At 42.1% G+C, this 17,257-nt stretch overlaps 1 protein-coding gene across 9 annotated transcripts in view; it reads right to left on the reverse strand.

The window, feature by feature from the left end:
- Positions 1-17,257, reverse strand: part of SYT6 (synaptotagmin 6) — a 163,254-nt gene that overhangs the window by 64,933 nt on the left and 81,064 nt on the right. For all 9 annotated transcript variants that reach the window (XM_077334960.1, XM_077334957.1, XM_077334958.1 and 6 more), the window contains one exon: positions 11,362-11,920. In XM_077334960.1, the coding sequence (XP_077191075.1) occupies positions 11,362-11,920 (559 nt within the window). The remainder of the gene's footprint in view (positions 1-11,361; positions 11,921-17,257) is intronic.

Genomic DNA, 17,257 nt, shown 5'->3' on the forward strand with positions numbered 1-17,257 from the left:
TTGAATGAATGAGATTTCAGCATAAGCGCTTATGTGCTCAAAGATTTGTCAACCGGTGCTATTCCAGATATCCTGTGCAATGGCACCATCTGTATTCAGGTAGCCGAGCCATCGTTTGGCTTTAGTGCTCTTCTTTCCTCCCTTCAGAGTTTCTGCCATTGCAGTATAGTAACTGTGCGCTATATCCTCCTAGACTGGCATATTTTTTCAAGTTATATTTCTGCATCTGTGGGACAAAGTGAAGAAGCTTCAATCTGGATTCAGCTGAGTATGGGTGACGTCTCAAAGCAGCTTACAATTGCCTTCTCTCAGGTGGGGCTGAGGGAGTTTTGACTGACCTGCTCTGCAAGAACAGCTCTCACAAAACTGTGATTGGTTCAAGGTCACCCAGCTGGCTGCATGTGGAGGAGTGGGGAATCAAACCTGGCCACCACTCTTAACCACTAGACCAGTGGTCCCCAACCCCCAGTCCAGGGACCAGTACTGGTCCACAGATCAGTCAGTACCAGGCCACAGCTCCTCCTTGTCCTCCTCCCTGGCTGCTGCCTCAGGGGCTGCCCTGCCACTCTGCCGCCGGCTCACCTTTGTGCTTTCCGGCGGCTGCCATGGCTGGGGCTCCCCCTCGGCATGGCACTGTGCAGCTGCTGCTAGCAGTGCCCCCCAGTGGGTGGTGGGAAGTCAGGGGCGCTGGCAGGAAAGCAAGTGGAGCAGGGTCTCAGGCGGCTGTGGCGAAGTCCCTCAGCAGAAGACTACCCCCCCTCCCGGGCCTCAGTAAAATTGTCAAGCATTGACCAGTCCCCAGTGATAAAAAGGTTGGGGACCACTGCACTAGACCACACTGACAATGTTATGAGGAGGGGGACCTTCCCCACTAGGTACCTGCTGACAAGTCTCCTGCAGGAAAATGCAGTGCCTCTCTGCAGGCTGCATGTGGAGATTTACTGCATCCCTTACTTGGTCCCTACAGTGCACACCCCTTCCTCCACCTACTCTCCCTCATCATGATGATAAAGATTTTGCTGGTGATGCACAACAATAAGAATCCACCTAAGAACAAACCTATGATATGCTTTAAAGCTTTATGGAAAGAAGCTGCAATAACATGATCATCTAAGAAAGATGGATATGGTACACACTCTGTTTTTGACTGATGCTGCCCAACTTCCATTTCTGCCCCACTAGATCAAAACATGAGTGGCTGTGCTTGCCTGGCATCTGCAAGACACTGCAAGAATCTTTTTTCTCATTTAAATTTTGCTTATATGACAACAGCTGTTGCTCCCTAGCAAATAATCCAAACAGCCTAGATCATAATAAACACACCACTGAACAACGGAAAGTATTACCACCTCGAAAGGGAACAAGCCATTAACACAGTAAAGCTGTCTAAGGTGTCTGGATTCCCCATTATGACTAGTAAGTTAAAGCTAGACACCCAAATCACACAGACAATTCAATGCATCTTTGTTGTAAACTGGGCAGTAGAATGGGCAAGTGCCAGAATGCTTCTCTCGATATTCAGTCCCACATCTTTGCACCACAGCATGACTTTTCCTTGTATATGCAAACCCACAGCTTGCACTTGTGTTACTAGGTTTGTGAAAAACCTACAGGCAGAATTCTGTTTTCTTGGCCTTGTGTAGCACATTTCTGTGGAACACCCATCTGCCTCTCTGAATCTCAGCCAGCCCCATTTCTGTTGTCATTTCTTCCATATTATCAATTGCTCATTTCAATTACAAAGCCCCAAATGTTTTTGCGCATGTGTGATGAACTCATGGTGGTGCTACAAAAACACCCTGCTGTTCTAGCAGGGAGGGGCATTTTACATGTGAGAATGGAGACAATTTGCTTCTGAAAGATTTAGCATGACAATAGAGAAAGTTTCGTGCGAAAATGTTAACTTATGGCAAGAATGTAGGCATTATACAAATAAGCGTCATGTAATCTCACAAGTGTGACTCATAAGTAGGTTTAGTGAAAGCATGGCAGGTTTTAGAGTATTTGCCAAATGCAGAAGCAACAGATCCACAATATTCAAGCCAAATTTTATTTTCCCTGATTTCACACAGCAAAACAAAGCCTGGCCAGCCACCTTATTGCAAATGAAAACAAAATGTTGAGATTCCACTGACTGCCCACCACACCATGATTGTCTCATGGAAGGTAGAAGCGCAACAGAGATTTTCGAAATGCAAGAGATTAAGAATCATGAGGCATCTCTGTAAAATGTAAAGCAGTCCAATTCATCACTTATGGCAATAGAGTTACCAAGTAACACAACCATGTGTGGTATGGTGGCAACCACCAGAAAGGTCAACTGGTCCTGGTCTTCAGAACACTTTGTTTAAGAGCAGCAGGCTGTAGGACCTGGAGGAACTAGCAGCAGCCTGGCTGAACTAAACTATGATCCAAATGTATGAGATCATTCAAGGGCAACCACATGCTGAAACAGGAGATGGAGCTCTGATCTGAAGGCTGAGATTGAGTGCAGTCTTATTCCTGGCTATTATCTGGAGTGGTAGTTGTACTTGGGAATAACCCAGATGACAATGAAGGAACATGAAACAGTATTTGATTAGTACAGCCTCCACAGCAGGCAGAATTCAAGAAAGCCCCAGTTTGACACAATCTGTATGCACTTGTCATAGTAAGCACAAGTGTCACTGTTGCATTTGTTTTGAAGAACATCTTTGTGCAGAAACTGGTTATCCAAGAGCATCAATATGAAACTGTGACAGGATAGGGCAGCTTTTCTCAACTTTTTCACTGCTGCAAAACCCCTGAAACTTTCTTCAGACTTTGAGAAACCTCAGTAGTGGCACGATCGTGCAGAATATGGTTGGGAAACCTAGCTGTCTACATGCCCACCCAGGGCACCTCCCCTTTCCACCCCCACCAGGCTCATCACTGGCCATCTTGGGGGGGGGCAGATCTCCCCTCTCCATTTTCTTACAACAACCTGTGAGGTAGGCCAGGCTGAGAGTGTGAAATGGGCCCAAGGTTTTCATGGTAGAAGTTGAGGTGTCATCTTCAAATGGACCTTCCCTGTAAATGCTCATAATTCCCTGTGAAGTAAATAGCAGCTTGAGAAGCGGAATAGTCCTCATCAGGAAAAAAATGACCGGGTGGAAAGTTTTAAAATTCTTCTCCCAGAATGGCTGCTTCCCTGATCTAGATTAGTGGGGCTATAAAACAACAACAACCCTGTCAAAAGGCCTCATCACAGAACTCCCTGAATTTACAGGAGTTTGGTCCTTACATACAAACCTTGGGGGGAAGGGAGGAATCACTTTCTATTTTAAAATTAAAGATGGGATTCAGCGTAGCAATGAAAAGTTAGGGAGCTATTTCACATGCTTTTTGGTAAAAAAAAAGAAAGCCCCCACCCCCAATTTTCCTACACTGGTGATTCTGTAAGCAGAGCCAGCCTTGGTGTGTGAAGGAATAAGAATTTACTATTCCAGGTGTAGTGTGAATAGCTTATAAATGAATACTGAGCTGACTCACAGGAAGGATTTCTTATCTGACCAAGTGACCATCTTAGTAAATAATGAAAGGAAGGAAGGCTTGGGTGTGATGGAGCAGAGTATTGTGCCTGCCTTTGCAGCCCAGCAGCATTTGCTCATTTGGACAGTGCTCTGGGCTGGGATTTACACATTCCATGCATTATTCAAAGTGCAGCAACCAGAGATCCCTCTCACCAAAGACTTTGGACAGAAATGATACAAGGCACACTCTTTATTGGGAAGACACTTGCTGCTGCTTAGTCTGCCCTGTTGGGCACAGCATTTTGCACTTCCTGATGCCTGAGTCATAGGCTAAAGAAGGCTTATGTGGCCAATTGTATAAAACCTGTTGTCCATCTAATTCAGCATTCTTTTTCATACCACTGACAACCTGGAGGGCAAAGAAAGAGGGCCTTTCAAATTCCACTCTTGGAGTTTTTTTTTCCATTTGGAGCTGTCATGGCCCATTGAAAATTCTTGAGAGAAGAATGGTTCTTGAGTAGATGTGTAGATGTGTAACAGACCTGCCTCTTTTCCCCAGTCCCTTCTCATATGCCTGGCATGGATTTTGACCCTGTAATAAATCCTAAAGCAAGGATTAAATTGGGAGTCCTGGGAAATCCCAATGGAATTGCATATTAGTAAATACTATGCAATCTCTAGACCAGGGATTCCCAACCAGGATCTGTGGAACCTCGGGGCTCCTGGGAGCTCCAGAAGGGCTCCATGGCCTTTCCCTTCCTACCTTAATGAACTTGGCCACAAGCTACGGAACTGGCTGCCTCCACTAAGAGGGTTCAGTGGGTAGGCAGTGGGTGTACAAATCAAAGAGGGGAGAGTTGGTTGTGTTGTGGTATGAGGGGGTTCTAGGCTGTCTTCTCAGCTCCTGCCATTATTTCAAGAAAGCATTCGTTGGAGTTGTCATAGTAGTAGTGAAGATGTGGGGGGAATGAAAGGAGGGCAAAAGGTGTGGGTGGTGATGTCCCTTCTGGTGACATGTCACTTCCAGGGGGTATGACAGGGAGGCATGGCCAACTGACATCACTTCTTGGCATCCTTGAAGCTTGAACATTTAATTCAGAGGCTCCTGCACAGTCAAAAGGTTGAAAAGGGCTGCTCTAGACATTTAATCATCCTGCTAAATGGGCCTGTTTTACAAAACAAGCAAACAACAACAAAAAACATCTAACATCCCGCCCATTTAATCTATTTGTACAGTTATATGAAATATATTTATTTGGTTTGAGACTGCTCTTCCACCAACAAATTTAGGCCAGCATACAATGATTCTAACTTCTCCGTTTTACCCTCACAACATGAGATAAAAAGACTGGCCCATGGTGAGACTGAAAGCTGGGTCTCTGATCCTAATCCAATATTCAATCCGTTTTCTCACCCTGACTCCCACTCCTGGTATTTTGTCAAGAGTAACCTGTCCTCCCACCCCATTATTTCCCTACTCCTGAAAGAGGCTGAACAGTCCTCTGTGTTTTGAAATTCATCTCTGCCACTTCCATGGGTTTGGCAATTTCTATATGTCCTTTATTGAACAGACCCAGATTCAGTATCAATTTCCACTGATTCCCTTTGCCTACTACATGCCTTTCCACTCAGTTGTGCCCCAAGGTTCCCTCTCCCCCCAGGAGCAGCATATTTGGAAGATCAGTCAACTTCAGGGGGAGAGTTAGGCAGGAAAGATCTGGATCCTGTGAATTGTATCCTTAAAGAGACTACAGACTGCCCATGTCAAGAACGAATACTTTTTAAAACCTTTCCTCAAATCCTGTTGATCATTTAAAAGAGAACGAGCCATTGGAGAGAAGCTGCACTTTCAATGACATGCATATATTTATTCCACTAGTGCCTCAGAGGAAGCAAGCTTTGTAGGGATGTGCAACAAAAATCTGCAGAACCTGTAAGTCAGAGGCCAAGGCAGGAGAAGGTAAATGTCACAAAAAGAGAGCCATCTCTCTTTCAAACCGCACCCCTTTATATCAGCCTCAGTCATTCTATATATACAATTCTAACTTTTTCAAGATTAAGAGACAGCAAAACCAGATTTTGCTCTCTCTCTTTTTTTTGTATGCACTCCATTCTAAAGAGGAGTGATTAAGAACTTCATTACAGGCAATCATTAGTATCCTTGGGCGAGGTCTGGCGAGGACCTGATGCATATTTATGATGCCGATTAGGAGGACCACTTCTTGAAACAAGCTGGGCTTGGTTAAATTAGCGGCATCTGCTAAGGATCTGACTGCTTCCTGGGCTGTTAGCTATCACTACACTAACGCAGAAGTGTTTGCAAACCTGTGAGACAGTTATGCTATTAGAATGACAAATGTGGAGCTTTCCATGGGAATAATGAGACTGTACTCCCGAAGCAGAGAAGTGACACAGCTTGCCTCTGCCAGAGTAAGTATAGCACTGAGAGTTTAGAGGGCAGAAATATAAGAAATGCCTTCAGGCAATTATCCTTTCGAGACTAATTACATGTTCGGCACCAGGCTATAATACCCCTTCCCTCCATAGTCATTTTCTTCAACCCAAAGTACTGAAACTTTCCCCCCAGGCTACTGAGTAAAACTCATCACGTCATTTCCCAAGTTGGGCATCTTCAAGAAGAAAATCAATTTGGCAAATTCCATCATTCCTCATTGAAAGCAATTTTTGTTCAAACTCTTGGTTAAAAAAAAGATTCTGATAGGAAAGATCCATTTTTTAAAAACTTATCGCAGTCATTCAGAAAGTCAGTCTGCTTAGGATAAAACAAGCTATGAACCAAGTTAATCAACTCTTTTCTAAGACAGCATGTAAAGATTAGATAGAGGAATCCAGGTGAGGCTGGAAGGAAATCAAACTCTCTTATTAAGGCAAGGGAATAAATCTATTTCATGGCAATGGCTGGGGTTTGCTTGGGATCCCCAAGCAGTGAATAATTCATCAGAGGTGGGAAATATGAGAGCAGCGGGAGAAAATGTGAACATCCCAAGCAGACGAAGGCTAGTGCTCAACTAGAAGTGCTGATGAAGAACTGCAGGTAGTCTGAGCCCAGATCTCTTGAGTTCCAAGTATCCCCCAAACCTCTCATTTCACAAGCCCATGAGGCTTTTAAAAGTAGGAGCCATTCTAAACAAGTTGCACTTTTAGAAACACACTTCAAAGCTTGTGATCGTTTTTGAGAACCACTTGCAAAGGAACTCTGTGATACTTTCCCCTTTCTAAAAGAAATTCAGGAAACTTACCTCATTTAATTCTGAGCAAGTCTATAATATATTTCTCATTAGTATTTAATGTATATATAGCATTATTGAGGAACAGGCTGTATTTCCCAGATATTTCATGCATTATGCAGAAGTAAATGCAAATCTACCACTGAGACTCCCAACTTCCCAAGGCCTCCTTTCCCAGTTCCTTCTCTCTCCTGGCCTTATGACCCATTTGCAAGACAGTTCTGATCCCCTGGCATGCAGTTTGAGAATCACTGTACGAACCCCCTCTTAATGCTCAGCATATTTAGGATGAATAAACATTAGCAGATGAGCTGTTCCATACCTATGTATGCATACAGGGCTATCTATGTATAGTTAAAACTCTAAAAGAAGCAGGGTTCTCAACTGGAGGGAAAGAGCTGTATGGGTGCCATGCATGGGTGCCATATGTAACTAATGAACATGCATTGGTTGGGACAACCATGATACTGCCTCTTATTCTACTGGCAATGACTATCTGACTAGCCCATATCAGCCCACATTTGTGTCTAAACCTGCCATCTCATGCTTGATCTTTTTTGCCACTACTTTTATGTTTTCTCAGGAGACATCCTATACATTGGTTGGGATTCACAATATATGATGCAGGTAGACAGAGAGATGTGGGCATGCCTTCTGCCTTACCATGTGTTCAATGTTCCCAATTTGTGCAAATTGATTCAAGCACAGCATTGCAGTGAAGGAGAGAGATACTAGGGAGGGACATCAAGATGGAGCTTTTCCGCCAGATGTATGGTTGAGGCTGGGCTGAGGTCCCGGAGTTACCATCAGTGGATCCCCTAAAATTAGTGAGATCAAGACCCTTGCAACTAAGGAAAGAGCTCCGAATCCTGACTGCTGCTGGACAGGGGAGAAGAGATGGGGAGTTAACTCCAAATAACAGCCATCTTTAAATGTACTGGGGATTTAATGGGTTGGGTTGTTTTATTCTTTTATTGAAAGCTGCCGCAAGTCTTTGAAAGTGGCAGTATATAAGTTAAAATATAAATGAATGAATGAATGAATGAATGAATGAATAAATAAATAAATAAATAAATAAATAAAAATGAACCAAACTTCAAAGCAAAATTTGTTATTTTGTGCTCAGGACCAGGAGCTTGCGATGGGTCTACCTCCATGAACTGCCATTTGTGCTGTTCATGACAGTATTCTTCCCAACCTTTGATGTTCTATATCTATGTATGCACGTAAGGCTGTCTTTGTTCATGATGGTTCATGGACAGAGCAGAAAGCAGAAACTTTAGATCTATGGGATACAGCAGAAACTCTGGGTCCATTTATACCCCTGCCACAAAAACTGCTCAGCTGGAGGGAGAGGCTCCCCAACACTCAGTGGTTTTGGGCTGTAAAGTGGACTGCGGAAGACAGCCCAAAGCAGCTGCCTTGCAGAGAGTGCCCTCCACCAAATTATACCCCACACAGCAGTTATTTTTTATGCTGTTTTGCAGTCCCTTTAAGCCATATTTCCAGGTTTGTGACCATCCCTAACAGACACAGAATTCTATTTTAGACAAATAAATCCCGCTCAAATTGAGAGAGTATTAAAAGTAATTAAAATACACCTCTGGGAAGTATACAGTATAATCCTATGTAGTGTTACTCCAGCCTAAACCCATGGGACCACACTGTGTTAGTCATCTAAATTACACACCTCTTAAGAAAGTTCTTAATTATTTTCAGCTCCACAGTCCCTCTTGCCCTTTTAGAGGTGTTGAAATGAGCAAAATAATGACTGGCTCACACATCACAGATTTTGCAGGTCATGCAAGGATTACTCATACATCTGGATGCTGGTAAAGTATGAAATGGTATAAAACAGAATTTACAATCAGGGTGGCTATATTTATATCCTGCACTAGTCTTCCCTAATCAGGTTTCTCAAACACAGGGTTTTAAGAATATATGTTCTCACATTTCTTCCAGAGACTTTCCATAAGTGTCTGTGATATAATGTATATAGTTGTTCCCAGACCCATCTACACCAGAAATCATTTCATTGTATCTGCCTAATCAAGAACTGCACTCACCCAGTGATGGATATTGAATTCACATTGTACTGTATCAGCCATTCTCATTTTCATTGCCTTGTTCACACAGGAAATCCAGTTGTGACTGATTGCTATACTGCAATGAATGGATTATCTAACAATGAATGGATGCAGCCAAGACTGAAACATAAGTTAACTACTCTGCTTTTTTGCAATATGGTAGTCATTTTTGCATGTGCCAATTGCAAAACATAAAAATCCTTCATTTTATTTTACAAATTTATATCCCAATTTCTTTACAATTTGATGAGACAAATACAAACATCATAATTTATTATGCATGATATGCAGAAAGTAAATAGAGCAAACTTTCATCTCCATTTCTCAAAACACCCAGGTACAGTAGATTTAGGAAGTACTCATTCAAAAAGCTCCTGAAACTCTATGCCACTGGATAAAATGATGACCATTACTTAGATGTTTTAAAACTTATGTCCATCAATGGCTACTAGCCCTGATGGCTAAATGAAATCTCTATGTTCAGAAGGTTATGCCTTTGAATATCAATTGGAGGCAATTCTGGTGTCTGTGCCCCTACTCTCAGGCCTCCTGTGGCATCTGACTGGCGCCTAAGGAACGAATGATGTTGGGATGATCCAGCTGGGTCCTTATTATATTTTTATCTAGACAAGATATTGCATTTTTATTCCTTCTTTCCTCCAGTCTCAATGACATACATTGTTCTTTCCTCCCTCATTTTATCATCACAAGAAAACTCCCTGGGGTCTTAAGATCTAGTGAGCAAAACCTGCTCAGGATCCCCAGCCCCACAGAGATTAAACCAACTTCAACCAGGATCAGGGCTTTTTGAGCCCCAGCCTGGTGGAACACTCTGCTAAATGAGATCAGAACCCTGAGGACCTTAATCAGTTTCATGGGCTTGCAAGATGGAGTTGTTCCACCAGGCCTGTGCTTGAGGCCTGAAATAACATTTGAAACAGCTGGCCTCCCTGCTGGAAATCCACCAAACTATACTCCAGCTGAAGAGTTTTATGTGACCCTCCCCCTATCTTTTCCCATATGACAGAGAGAATGGTCAAATCTAGTATTTAACTTCTTGTTTCTAAAGTTTTAATAACTTTAAAATTAAATTTACATTTCTATTTTTGTATTTTATTTTTACTTGTGTAACTATATCCCTTTGTAATCCACCCTGAGTCCATGGAGAGAGTATGGAAAACAAATGCAAATATAAATAAATAGGCTAAATGAGAAAGGGATGGGTCTGAACCTGCACATGCTAGTCTAACTACTATAACACCACACTGGTTCTCACCATCTGAAAGCCAAAAGTCAGTATGGTACATTGGTCAAAGTGTCAAGCTAGAACAAACCATAGGGGTGTTTGAGGATAAAGTGGAGGAGAGGAGACCAATGTATATCACTTTTCTCTCCCCCATGTCACGTCTTGTCAAAAGATTGCCAATTCATTCCTGTTATTTAGCACAGGCAGACCCAAAAGTTGTATCCTATTACCTTGTCCTGTGCAATCAAGACCAATCTGCTGTATCTAAATATCAGGTTCACTCAAGCCAAAAGTAGGAAAGGACAGGGTCTTCCCACTATCCCCAACTTGTCAACAAGCTAGCTATACCCAAATATTTGTATTTTTTTTCCATCTCCAATCTGCAAAAGTATGACCTTTGGCCTGTCATGAGGAGAAACTGAATGATCTACCTCAATAGATGCACAAGGTGACCTCCTATACTCAGAAGGAAAACTGCTTTCATCTTGAGAAAGACCAGTGCTTGTCACTGATATGCAGAGCAGACCATCTGCCATGTTTTCGTCTTATCACTCTGGGGAGAAAGAAACAGGAGTGGGCAGTTGTGGGTTTTGGCTTTCTCTCAACAACAAGCAGAGCTACTCCTTGATCTGAGGTGAAGTTAGATTCAGTTGAAACACTGGTGATATTTTTTAAAAGCCCAGCCATTTAGTAGTTTCTGAGATGACAAGGAGACTAAGTATTGCTGATGCCATTTGGCCTTCGTGCTGCTCAGAGTAAGATGTGGATCCATCACAATAGCAGCATTTGCATGAAGATTATAAAGATCTGAGCCTTTGGAAAGCAAACAAGTCTGAATAACTGAATCAGCAAATCAAACTTCAAGCTTAAATCTCTTTAATAGACCATGCTCTGTTGAGGTTGGTTTGCTTCAACTGCCCATTTGTTTACCATTACCATTGGGACTCTGTAATGTGAAGCACAAAATATGGCATCTAATAATGTAGAGTCTAGCTGTTTCAGCATTATTTTTAAAAACAAATCTCTAGTTTTCAGGATCACGGTACTAAATATGAGTCGACAGTTTTGCTTAATACACAAGATAATGAAGGCCTGGGTTTAGACCCCTGCTGATGTCTATTTGTCCTTTCAGTCCTATTGTGTCCCACACACAGATTCCCCCATAATCCTGATGATGATCTACAACAGCACTCATTTTAAAGTGCACCATGGCCTCTGGAGTCATGACATTGTCACACAGCAAACTATCTACTGCTGTGCATGGCCTCACAGAAACAGCTGATACTCACAGTTGTGGCGTACTGAATATCTTTCCAGATGGAGGTCTCCCGAGAAAGATCCGAGGCCTCAAAGAGGTTCTCTAAGATCACCTCTCCAATCATGTCATGCCTGGAAAACCTGTCAAAGTCAAAGACGCTAAGGTGGAGCTTCCTGTTGGTTAACTCCTCATAGGGTACAGGAAACTGAAAGCACTCATCAAACGTGGGGTTGAGAGTTTTCCTATGTACACGGGTCTGGAATTTGCGCTTCCTGTCAGGCAGGAGGTAGATCTTGACATAGGGATCAGAGCTGCCACAGAGATCTTTGGCCGGCAAGTCAAAAGCTTTGAGGATCCGCACAATCAGTGTCTCATTCTCATAATCATATTTCAAAGAAAAATTAATTTTCCCACAGTTTTTTTCTGCCTCCTTCTTGGGGTCCTCAGAGTCTACAGATTTCTGCTTGTACAATTCTGGCTTGATCCGACCAATGCAAGTTGGCTGCTCTGCCACTGGTGGTGGTTCCATGCCATAATCCATACTGGAGACATGCATCTGCCTGGGCAGGTGCCTCTTGAAAGAAATGTGCCTGCAAGATATAAGAAGAAGATCATGTTCTGTACATGCTGGAGGTAGTCTTGCTGAGTGCCGGTCCAGTGAGAACTAGAGTGCAAAATGGAAACAGAAGCACAATTCTCTGTATTTTTGTATAACACCCTTTTTGTATTTTTTTGTTAGCTCCCCTCCCATCTTTGGACCTGAATATAAGGGCTGATGGATCTTCTTTTTCAGTTGTATCTGACAAAATAAGCTTTGACTCAGGAAAGCATATGGCCTGGGAAATTTGGTTGATCTTTAAGATGCTGCTCAACTTAAATTTTGTCCTAATTCTTTCCTGGTATTCTGTATCTTTGATTGAGGGATGGATGCTGATTAAATCCACATTCTAAATCAAAGGAATATGGAAAGCCCAAAGATGCCACTCTTCCTTCTAAGTGAAAGTATAGAAGATCATGATTTGATGACTCAACTCTTTGCCTTGTTTTATATCCATGGATTCTGACTATGCTAAGCTAATACATGAAAAGAATTTTCCTTCAAGCTATAACTTGAGATGCTGGGTTGAGTAGCAGTGGTATGTCAGATTGGAAGACAGCTGGGTTCAGATTCCTACTCCTCTGTGAAATTCATCTTTTGACATAGGGTGTCAGGTGCCCCTCCTTCTGCCCATGGCTGTTGTAGTCCCACTTGCAAGCTCAGGTGTAGAGCACTCCCTTGACTGTCATCTGATGGGGAGGGGAGAGGGTTTCTTCACCTGAGATCTCCTCCTCACTCAGTTCCTCCTGCTCTATGACTTGTCCTTTTCCTTCACACCTGTTGCTTCTGCCTTGTTTTCTGTTCCTTTGATTCTTCTGCTCTACTCCTCTTCCTTGTTTTCTCTACCTTGCCAAACTCACCACACCATCCTTCTACTCTTGCCTGCTTTTATCCTCTCTTGCCAGTTTTTCCTCCACTCTCCATTCCCTGCTGCTTTCTCCCCTTTGACCCTGCCCATCCATTGCCTCTTTGAGAGTTCGGGCCAGGTCCCTGACTGGACATGTTTAGACACTGGGCTAGTCATCTCTCAGCTTAATCTACCTTCCAGAAAGTTGCTTCTTCAGAAGACTGACAGTACAATGTGTTATCAGCGCTACCCGGCACCACCTAATCTACCAAACCACCTAATCTACTATATATGGAGCATTTAGGGTTGAGAAGATCTACCGAAGTCTGCCTGGGATTCAACACATACAGACATGGTATTCAACACATACAGACATGTGACTGTATGGTCAAAGTGTAAAATATCTCCCTCTCTTCATTAAAAAAAAATCCTGCTTGATGATGGGTTTGTTTGCTTCAGGATCTATCCAAAATGTATGTATTTGCTTGTAACATTTATGTTCCAGGCTCCTTAATCAAGTTTAATTCACAAGTTTGCTTAGATATCCAAAAATGAAGTGCTAGTGAAACTGATTTCTCAGTCACTGGAATGCAACCGAAAAATAATTATGTGCATCCCATTCAGCTAGAGAGAACCTCCACACACATTCTGGTTCTTAACAAAAAAATGATTATTTTCTTTTATTCTGGTTCAGATGAGTTTAATTTAAATAGTAGGAAAGTGTTGTGGTAGAACATTCTTGTACTCAGTGAGAGCACTTATGGTCACTTCTTTCTCTAGGGATTAGACCCATGACAACCAGAATACCAAAGTCAATGTTTACTGTTAGGAGAAAAGTATTTGTACTTTTTTGCAATCCATCTTGCAAAAATGTGCATTTCAGCATGAGCCTCAGGTCATAATACAATAACCATGTACCATCATAACAATGTGAGCAGATTTATCTCCAATATTGACACAGTATATAATCTTAGTACGAATTGTCACTCTCTGGTGGGTGGGAAATTCCCCAGCACGAGTGTGTGGTTCCTACCAACTTTCACTGGATAGCAGGGGGGAAATGGGTGGGAAACTCAAGGGTGATCCTTTATGCTGACATCACTCTCCATGTATTTGGAATTGCATCACTGAGAACAGTCTAGCATTTGAGCAAAACTCTATGGTTATATCAGAGTTTTGTCCAAATGGTAGAGTATCACCAGAGACGTGCTGATGTTACTGTTAGGCACGTGGGGAGTGACATCAGCATGTCAGATCACCCATGATTTTCCCACAAATTTCCCACATGTGTCAGCACCTGGCAACCTATCTCTAGTGTCTGATACCAAGTTCCTTTCCAATGTATTTCTTTGTTTGCAAAAGACTACTACACACCTAAAATAAATTAATCTCAAATAGTCCCAGGGAGCAAGGCACACATGTTCTCTTTACTACTATAACATTATTATTATTATTATTATTATTATTATTATTATTATTATTATTATTATTATTATTATTATTATTATTATTATTTTATTTTATTTTATTTTATTTTATTTTATTTATTTCCCACCTCTCCCTATAGGCTTGAGGTGGGTAACAATAATCTCAACCCCATTAAACCCCCATTAAAACTATGAGATACTAAAATGACGGCAGAAAATCCTCATCCCTCCCCGTACTAACATCGGAGATAATGGAGGAGTGCAATGTTCTCTCTTTTCCTACGGTACTGATTTTGATTTCAGTGTACCATGTATTTCCCAGTACAGAAAGGTCTAGAATGCTTGATTTACTATTGTCTATTTACTTTGAAGTCTGAGAAACCGCTGGGTTATGTCGTATTGCTAAGGGAGAAAGTGTCAGGGCAGAAGGGAAAGAACAAACCTGACCTCTGGCTTTGAAATAGTCACTGTAATGTGACATGGGAATCACAGAACTTGTTCAGCACTTGAGCTGTTTCCCCAAGGACTTGGCTACAATATGCAAGCATGCACTCTGAGGACTATATGACAAACATATCCAAGATGCTGAACGTGTCCTTTGCTTCCTGTTTCACTGCCATTATTAACATGTCTGGTGGAGGGAAAGCATCTCTGCATGGTCCTATTAAAAAGAGGTCTTCTGTATAATTCTCAGGAGAACTTTTTCTAATTGTGTCAGCAGTTTAGGTTCTCTCCCTTTCATGACTTCGGGGAGTGAGTTTAATGGATGTGAATGACTAAAGAAAATGAGAATGGAGAAAGGCAGGTATACATCTGCCAGGAGAACTCTGTTGTTTTTGTGAATGTTATTCTCCTTCAGAAGTGATTTGCAGCCTTCATGGCTGGTTGATATCCCTAAAGAACCTTTTGAGCTCAATGTCATCTTTATCATTATACATCTATGTAGTTCTTGACTCTGTATAGGCAGTTCACTCTAACAATTGGACTGTATCTCCCCCCTTATGATTGGGACTAGGTATTATACCCATTCTGCTTTGCAGCATTTTGTCTGTGGCTTACAGTAATCATTGTCCAGTGAGCTCTGAGAAGCATTTAAAGCTAATGTCAAGTTTGTTGATTCAGGATAAGAGGTTAACCTGACTAAAGACACCCACAGGGAAATGCTAATCTGCATTACAGCCTTCTCAATCCATTGCAACCATTTATTTTAGATGGAGTAACTCTGATTAGGATTGCACTGTCAGTGAGCATTTAAACTTATTTTTTCCCATATCAAAAGTTTTATACTCTAGTCCAAGACTCCCAAACCTTCCTCACCCTTGCAATTTTAGAGGGGCTGGTAAGCACCAGTCCCCAATTGTTGGGGAGGAGGCAAAGCCAATCTCACAATGCCTGGTTAAGGAAGCAGAGCCTAATGGGAGAAGAGAGGAAAGGAAACCCCCTCCTATGCCCTTCATGATTGGGATATACGGCACATACATGTAAATCCTGGTGGGTCCAGCTTGCAATCAGTCATGAAAGCCCAGAGCATCCCTCCACCTAAAAAACACAGGGGTCTTTCTATGTGCTTATCAGGAAAATGCCTCCTGCCTTGTAAAAGTGAAACAAATAGTGACAAAGACTCCAATTACTAAACAAACAAACAAAAAATCATGGTCCCCCCTTATAGAAGTGGGATTTGATTCATTTTCATATTAATAGTTAATTAAAACTCCTAATTTTTATCAATGACAAAATAAATGCAGAAGTCTAGCCAGTGTACCATACTTCCTAGAGGGCTGGAAGATAGGTAGCTTACTCAGTTTACATTGTGTATGTGCTTTCTTTTGGCTCAAAAATGCTGTTTTGCTGTTCTGAAGCTATCACAGGCTACTGGTTCATATGCAGTGGGAAACATCAACACCACATAAAGGGTGGTTTAGACATAAAATTAGCCCCAGTGCAACAATTGTCCAGTTTTTAGAGAACATTCATTCCCTCAAGGTTGGCTCGAGGAGAGTGAGAGAATCAGAGTGGTATGCATATAACATCTTCAGGGACATTATAAAATTTTATAATTCCTTTGACAACAGCTTATTACTGTCACAGAAAATGAGTCTTGGGGCCATTACACAGGGAGAATCTGAGGAACATCTGAGGGACTTTGCCAAGTAGACATGATAAAGAATGTTGAATTGACAGATAATCACTGGGACTGGATGGTGTTCACAGTTCTTAAAGAAATCAGATCAGAAATTTCTTATCTTTATAATTAAGGTAACAATTCTATTTTTTAAAAGATCCAGAGAATTCCATGTTTATCTGCTTTATCGATGATGGCCAACCATCTGGAATTAATATTCAATAAAGAATCCAAATTGATACAACATTAGAGAATATCATATATGTTCAACAATGGATAGCGGGATCAAATAGGTACTGTCTGAGGAGATTGGCTTGCTCAGGGTGACAGCATGTGGACCCTTGAGTTATGACATCCTTGCTGTCCCCAAGTCCCCAAACTGGTTCTATATGATTAGAGTTTCTTGAACCGAAGTCTGTTCACCTAAAGTTCTCATTGTAATGCCATTTTAATATTGATTGATTGATTTCTGTACCACCACTCTCGGTTGACTTGTGGCAGTTTACAATAAAATGATAAAAACACAGTTAAACCCCTTAAAACACCACTTAATACAATTAACAATGGACAAAATGGCATCCTCCACCACCCCTCGTTCAGCACATGGGTCAAAAGCTCTTTACCTGGGAGAGAGGGCTCTGACCTGGCACATATATTGGGGATCCACTGATGGTAACTCCGGGACCCTGTACTGGCCTCAACCATACACCTGGTGGAAGAGCTACATCATACAGGCCCTGCGGATAGCTGACAATTCCAACAGGGCCCTTAGCTCTTCTGGGAGCTCATTCCACCAGGCTGGGGCCAGGGCCAAAAAGGCTCTGGCCCTGTTTGAGGCCAAGAGGATGTCCCGGGGGGCTGGGACAACCAGTAGATTCATACCTGCAGAGCGAAGAGCCCTGCAGGGAGCTTAGACAGATAAGCGGTCCCACA

This window comes from Paroedura picta, chromosome 4, assembly GCF_049243985.1.
Source record: "Paroedura picta isolate Pp20150507F chromosome 4, Ppicta_v3.0, whole genome shotgun sequence".
In the NCBI taxonomy this organism is placed as follows: Eukaryota; Metazoa; Chordata; class Lepidosauria; order Squamata; family Gekkonidae; genus Paroedura; species Paroedura picta.